Here is a 7,613-nt window from a genome sequence, read left to right as displayed (position 1 = left end):
GAGGGGCGCGCGATGGGACAGGACTTGACACTGGGGACACACTGGGGGCTGGTGAAATAGAAAACACAGCGCCAGGGAACGGGTGGTGTTCCCGGGACAAGCCCTAGAGAGAACCAATCGTGAGAGGGGAGGGACCCGGGAAAGACCTGGGCGCGGCGGGGGCGGCGGGGGCCGGGTGTGGGAGGCCTGGGAAAAGGTCGATTGGGTCAGAGATCAGGGCCTGGGAGGGGGAACCGAGCGTAGAGGTTCAGAGGAGGTCTGGAAGTAGGAAACTGCCTGCAGGAAGGGGAAAAAATGGGAGCTGGGAATCAAGAGGAAGAGGGAGAAGCCTAGGATTGAGTGGGTCAGGGAGGCCAGGTAGGTGCCTGGAGGGAAGAAACAAGGTCTGAACTGATACCAGAACAGCCCCGTTGGGACCGTGCCTTGGGGGAGAGAGTGTGGAGACCCCCAAGACTGTGGTGGTTGTTAACGCAATGAAGGGAGAGGACGAGTCTGGGTGGAATTTATGGGTGTCCTGGAAGGGCAGTGGTGACCAGGTTCTTTGGGAAGCAACAATAAGAACTGTGCCTTTTAGCCGGGCTCGGTGGCTCAGCCTGTAATCCCGCGCCTTTGGGAGGCTGAGGTGAGTGGATCGCCTGAGCCCGCGGGTTCGAGACCCGCCTGGGCAGGCGAGACCTCATCTCTACAATAAATCAAAAAATTAGCCGGGCATGGTAGCACGTGCCTGTAGTTCCAGCTACTTGGAAGGCTGAGGCGGAAGGATCGCCGGAGCCCAGCAGGTCGAGGCTGCGGTGGCCAGGAGCGGCCACTGCACTCCAGTCTGGGCGACAGAAGTGAGACTCCAACTCAAAAAAAAAAAAAATTGTGCCTTTAAAGACTCTGCCAGCCGCCCAACGCTGGTGGGTTGGAAAAGGGTCGGAGTGACATCGCTTCTCCCCGACCTTCCTTTTACAGGCGTATGCAGGCGGGACCCCGGGCGGGACGGGAGTGACCTCCACTCTCCCCCCACCGCCCCAGGGTCCAGGGCTGGCCCTACTGGAGCCCAGGCGCCCGCCGCACGACTACATGCCCATCGCGGTGCTGACCACCATCTGCTGCTTCTGGCCTACGGGCATCATCGCCATCTTCAAGGCAGTGCAGGTAAAGGGAGGCGGGGAAAGGGTGGGGGCGGGGAGTGGTGGGCAATCTGGGGTCATCTGAGGGGAGGCTAAGGCGTTCGTGTGAGGCAGCAGCTCTCTGATCCCCTTCCCCCATCTGTCCTTCGCAGGTGCGCACAGCTTTGGCCCGCGGAGACATGGTGTCGGCCGAGATCGCATCACGAGAGGCCCGAAACTTCTCCTTCATCTCCCTGGCGGTGGGCATCGCGGCCATGGTGCTCTGTACTATCCTCACGGTAGTCATCATCATCGCCGCGCAGCACCACGAGAACTACTGGGATCCCTAAAAACGCCCCAGGTGCGGCCCCATTCTGCGCCACTCGACCTCCCAGGCGCGTTCTGCAATCCTGCCGCGGACGCAGTGGGTGCCCTATACACCCACCTCCGGGGCCGTCAGACTTCGATACATCTTAAACTCCGCCTCCACGGAACCGCTTGCCTTGAAAGCAAGCTCCGAATCCAGTTCCTCAGGACCCCCTCCAAAGCCCACACCCCCAGGGACGCCGCTTTCCGGAATCCCTGCCAATCGTTGGGCCCTCAGTCGCTCCAGGCCCACATTCCCTCAAAGTTCAGCGCCCCCGACCGAGCGCCCTCGATCTGGCCCCCAAAGCCCCGCCTCCTCTATAGGCTCCGCCCCAGCTCTGACAAAACCCCGCCTCCAGGTCGGCAGGCTCCGCCTTCTTTTCTTCGCGGGGTGTTTCAGGCCGGTGGTTGGGTTTTTGGCTCCAGGCCTCTCGCGCGGAAGGACGAACTCTTCCCTTTCTCCCGGCGAGAGGGCCGAGCCCCGGGGTAGCCACGCTCCCACGCTCACTCCTCTTTTTGCAAGTACAGTTTTCTTTCCTCTTCCATCCAGGTCTGCCTATTTTCTTGCTAATTCCAGAACCTCTCTTGTTTTTGCAATGACAGTTGGGAAGTTCCTCGTTTAGGACCCTTTCCCCTGGGATAAGAAACATGTACTGTTCTCTGTAAATACTCCCTTCCACCCATATCCACCCCCGGGCAGCCGGGCAGAAGGGAACCCAGGATATGGACCTCCCAATCCGGGGAGAGAGCCGCCCCGCTCTTCCTGCCCCTCGGTGGTCCTCGCCTTGTTCTGATCTGTGTGTGCGTGTGTGAACTTCCGAAACACAATATTAAAGAAACTTAGTGGATTTATCGCCAGCAATTCCAAGGACTGCGACCCCACGAAGACCCTGCCCTTTAGGTTACCCCTTTGACTTTGCTTCATCTCCTCTCCCAGGGTAAAAAAGAAAACCGACAGAGACTAAAGTGGAAGAGAGAGATTCCTAGATCACCAGAGAGACACACAGATATGAGGAATAGAGGGTAGGGGTGGGGATCCCTGGAAATCCTCAAGGGAAGACCATGAGATCCATTCTCAGTGGAGCCTTTCTTTCCCTAGTGCCCCTTTTCCATTCCCTGTTATGCCAGAACTCCAGGAAGGCAAGAGAAAAGGAAGAAGGCAGACCATGGTGAAGAAATTCGTCAGGGTTAGGGCAACAGGGACAGGGAAAAGATGCCAGCTGCCTATAGCTGTTCCTGACTGTGGACTGGAAGGTGGCAGACAACTTGGATTAGAGCCCCACATGATGTACCAGGAGGGCAAAGAGAGCAGACAGCTGTGGGAGCCCCAGGGAAGAGGTCAATAGCCAGTCAGTTCTCCTTGGGGCTAGTTGCCCTCTCCTACCCTGAGGATAACTAGGACACTTTGTGAGGGCCATGGCACAAGCAGAGAGCTTGGTGTCTTTGGTTTCACACCTGCAGGACAGAGTCCCTGAACTTAGGCATTTATGCCATATGCAGACTCCATGCAGGATAATGGTAAGACATCTGCCCAGACAGCAGGCACGACCCCTGACCTCATAGGGTTTACAGTCTAGAAGGGAAGCCATGTATTGAGGAGGGTGGGGTGAGGCCTGGATATCATGGATTCTCCTTTGGACAATTCAGATTTAATATGCCTACCTCTCCAAACTTGTTGAAAAAATAATTCCTGTTTGCAGCTTCCACTTCCTTACCCCCTAAACACTATTTTGTTTTGTTTTTCTTAAATAGGGGACTAGTGCTATCAGAGATGTGGTTGTGCCTATTTCCCACTATTTCTTTTTTATCATAAAGATGTGGGGGACAATTCAGGGTTAGGTATATAAACATTGATCATGTAGGTACCCTTGTTGACGAGGTATGCCCCTCCCTCCCACTATTTTTTGACACCTTGAAATATATTTCCACTCCCTGCTCTACTGAAACTGCTCTCTCAAATGGCACTCAATGATCAGAGGTTACCCAGAGGCCAAATCAATGGCATTTTTCATGGTACTTTGCCTCTCTGAACCCTCCCATGTTTGTCCCTTGGCCTTGGATTCCCCACAGCCCCAGGTTCAGGGGCATGTTATCCTCTCCTTTCCCCCTTCACACATACCTCTAATTGTCCATCCTCTGCTTTAGCCTCCTTCCCTTTGCTTTTTCTCCTCTCTTCCTGTGTCTATCTCTGGATTTTTTTTCCTTCTTTGAGACTGTCCCTTAAAAAACTCATCCACTCAGTTCAGTCATCATCTCCAACCCTATATTTTACATGCAGACATTTTTTCCAGTGCCTGCAGTATGTAGCCTCATGGTCTACGCTGCTGGTCCTCTAAGCTCAGCATGTTGCAAACCGAACTGTTGAATTGACACCAAAATCCTGCTTCCCTGTCTCCATTAATGGCACTATTTCTCCCAACATCCTTTCTTACCTGGAAACCTGCTGCCTCCTTCCTCTCCTTCCTGCCTTACTGTTGGCCCACTTTCAAGTCCAGTCAGTTCTACCATCATAATATCTTTGGAATCTGTAAACTTTCCCTAACGCTTGCTGGAAAAATTACCTCATCTAGGATTGTTTCAACAGCTTCCCTAACAGGACTCCCTACTTTCTACCTCTCCCTACTCCAAGTCTCCCTCAACACTGTTGCCAGGTTAGCTTTCCTAAATATACTTCTTATGTAACTCCACTGCTCAAAAGCCCTTCAAAATTCCCTACTACTTACTCAATTATTTACAAAATTTCAATCTGAATTTTAACCCCTTCTATAATTAAAAATCATCCAGCTTCTCTGTTCAACCTAATTTTCAACCAAACTGAATTACTCATCATTACCACATCCAAGTATTTTCCCAGCTGTTCCCAAATTCTAGACCTCCTTCCCCAACCTCCGCTGATTATAAACCAAACAGTTGGCAGCTTATCATGAGTTTCATACCATATCTAGGCTTTTGTTCAAGATGTTTCCCCCCACCCTTCACATCTGCCTCTCTACTTAGGCAACTTTTATCTATACCTCAAGGCCTGGATCAGTTGCTGACCTCACTGCGGCAAGATCTTGCTCTATCCTTTGGGTTGGATCAGAGCAGTGAGTGTCTAAGCAGCCCTGGGCATTTCTTGAAGTAATGGTTCTTACCCCTAGCTACATATTAGAATCCTCTTGGGAGCATTTAAGATTCCCAAAGCCCAAGTTGCATCCTAGACCAATTAAATCAGAATCTCTAGGGGTGGGGTTCAGGCATTATTTAAGACATGCCCAGGTGATTCCAAAGGAGAGCCAACGCTGAGAATCATAGACTTAGTGGTACTTCAGGGACCACCCAGGGAGAGGGGAGGGCCAAAAGGTGGCTTTAAGAGAAAAATATCTATCTAAAAGCCACCCATAGTTCACTTTATCTACATTTTTTCTCATCTCTTCCCACCTGATCTCTTGATGTACACACCTGGTTTATCTTTGGTTTTCAGATTTTCATCAAATAAAACTTCTTCTAGCAATCTTTAAAGGAATTAAGTAAAGCAAGAAATCTTGTCACCTTACCTAGACTCCTCACTCAGAAGGAAACAAAATATTTCAGTTTGATTCTCCTCCTACCTTAGCTCAACTTCCTTTGCACATGGTATTCTTGGCTTTTGCACCTGCACTGGCAGACTGTCCTTCAGGAGAATCCATATCTACTTGGATGCTCTGATTCCCCCATGATTAGATTCTGGGTCATCATTCCCCTCACCCATTGAAGAGTCAGCACCCAGATCATTCTCTCTCTTCCTCCACCTCTTTTTTTTCAATGTTCATGCAGATCATCCATAGCCTGGACTTCCTGACGTCCAGTAATCTGTTTCTCCCTGCTTCCCAGCCATTCTTTCCCTGTGGCGTACCTTCAAATTGGTTACCACCCATACCTGTCGCCCCTCCAAAATCTCATCCTCAGTCTTTTCATATCACCGCTCCCACCAAGTGCCCTATTCCAAAAAGTCTTCAGCCCATCTGGGTGTCCCATCAGTTGACTCTATGACTTTTCATAGTTGTTTGATCCCTCAGTTTCTCAGTTTCCTAATTCCCCAATTTAGATTCCAAGTCTTAATAATCACCTCTTCATCCTCACAGTTAATAATCACCTCTTGGCCCCTCTCCCCGGAAACATTTTATCCCTGGTTAAATCCTTGTTCCACACCTGCATTCAACACCTAGGGAGAAACATCTGGTCATACTGACTGGTCTCAATTCCTGTTGGCTCTCAGTGTGGCCTGCCTGCCCACATTTCCTTAGTCAATTGACATTCCACAAGTCTGAGATCACAATTTCACAAGATGACTACCTCTCTTCCCATTTCAGTGAGAAAACAGAAATGTTCAGAAGTGAATTTCTTCATGGTTCCGTCCCAAGTCTTCTAGTCTACCTGCATCTTTTTTTTTTTGTTTTTTGAGCCAGAGTCTCACTTTGTTGCCCAGGCTAGAGTGCAGTAGCATACTCACGGCCACCACAGCCTTGACCTGCTGGGCTCAGGCAATCCTTCCAACTCACAACCATCCAAGTAACTGGAACTACAGGCGCACACTACACAGCGGGTTTATTTTTTGATTTACTATAGAGACAAGGTCTCACCAAATTGCCCAGGCTAATCTGGAACCCCCTGAGCTCAGGCAATCCTCTCACCTTGGTCTCCCAAAGTACTGGGATTACAGGTTTGAGTCACTGCACCCGGCCTCTACCTGCATCTTTACTGCAGAGAAACTGACTTGCTCCCAGCCTCATTTGTGCCCCAGGATCCTGTTCTTTCTCACCTGCTCAGAGACATGACTCATGACATTATCTGCTATTGCTCCCACATAATCGGTTTTCCCTCTCTACTGAAATCTTCCCATTATCATACAAACATGCTATCAAACTATGCCTCCTCTTTAAAAAAATAGAAAAGCACTTTTACTACTCACCAATGTGGTAAAAGCACAATATTCAGAATACTGTTTATCCCTTGGCAGGAAGGGAATCTTATTGGAGAGGGACATGTAGGGAGCTTCAACAGTACTGGGAAGATTTTACTTCTTAAGCTGCCTGATAATTATTCTTTGTAATGTATAAATTATAATTATGTAAGTATAAAATAATTCACATTGAACCGGGCTCGGTGGCTCAGCCTGTAATCCCGCGCCTTGGGAGACTGAGGTGAGTGAATTGCCTGAGCCTGCGGGTTTGAGACCCGCCTGGGCAACTTGGCGAGACCTCATCTCTACAATAAATTACAAAATTTGCCAGGCGTGGTAGCACGCGCCTGTAGTTCCAGCTACTTGGAAGGCTGAGGCAGAAGGATCACCTGAGCCCAGCAGGTCGAGGCAGCGGTGGCCGGGAGCGGCCCACTGCACTCCAGTCTGGGTGACAGAGTGAGACTCCAACTCAAAAATAAAATAAAATAATTCACATTTGGCCAGGCTCAGTGGCTCAGCCTGTAATCCCAGCACTTTGGGAGGCCGAGGTGAGTGGATTGCCTGAGCCTGCAGGTTCGAGACTTGCCTGGGCAACTTGATGAGCCCTCATCGCTACAATAAATCAAAAAAAAAAAATTAGCTGGGCATGGTAGCACGTACCTGTAGTTCCAGCTACTTGGAAGGCTGAGGCGGAAGGACTGCCAGAGCCCAGTAGGCCAAGGCTGCGGTGGCCAGGAGCGGCCACTGCACTCCAGTCTGAGCGACAGAGTGAGACTCCAACTCAAAATAATAATAATAATAATTCACATTTATTTTTAAATTTTTAACCTTTTCCTGACCCAGTTCCCTCCATCAATGCTCCATTTCTCCCTCTACTTTATTTTATTTTACTTTATTTTTGAGTTGGAGTCTCACTCTGTCGCCCAGGCTAGAGTGCAGTGGCACACACATGGCCACCGCAGCCTCAACTGTTAGACCCAGGTGATCCTTCCGCCTCAGCCTTCCAAGTAGTTGGAACCACAGGTGCACACTACCACACCCAGCTAATTTTTTTTTTTTTTTTTTGCTGAGACAAGATCTTGCCAAGTTGCCCAGGCTGGTCTCGAATCCACAGGTTCAGGCAATCCTCTTGCCTCTGCCTCCCAAAGTGCTGGGATTGCAGGCATGAGCCACCGCACCCAGCTCTCTCTCCACTTTATAGAAAAATCTCTCCCTGCCTCAACTTTCTCACT

At 50.1% G+C, this 7,613-nt stretch overlaps 1 protein-coding gene across 1 annotated transcript in view; it reads left to right on the top strand.

Annotated features, from left to right (window-relative positions):
- PRRT1 (proline rich transmembrane protein 1) overlaps nucleotides 1-2,312 on the top strand; it is a gene marked incomplete at its 5' end in the record, with an annotated part of 4,053 nt that extends 1,741 nt beyond the window's left edge. The window contains 2 exons of the mRNA XM_021717922.1: nucleotides 955-1,140; nucleotides 1,268-2,312. Coding sequence (XP_021573597.1) covers nucleotides 955-1,140; nucleotides 1,268-1,444 — 363 coding nt within the window. The remainder of the gene's footprint in view (nucleotides 1-954; nucleotides 1,141-1,267) is intronic.
- Nucleotides 2,313-7,613: the final 5,301 nt, after the last annotated feature.

This window comes from Carlito syrichta, unplaced genomic scaffold, assembly GCF_000164805.1.
Source record: "Carlito syrichta isolate Samal-C Ts95f unplaced genomic scaffold, Tarsius_syrichta-2.0.1 Scaffold311524, whole genome shotgun sequence".
NCBI lineage: Eukaryota > Metazoa > Chordata > Mammalia > Primates > Tarsiidae > Carlito > Carlito syrichta.
Note: the sequence above shows the minus strand (reverse complement) of the source record. Positions and strands in the feature narration are given on the sequence as shown.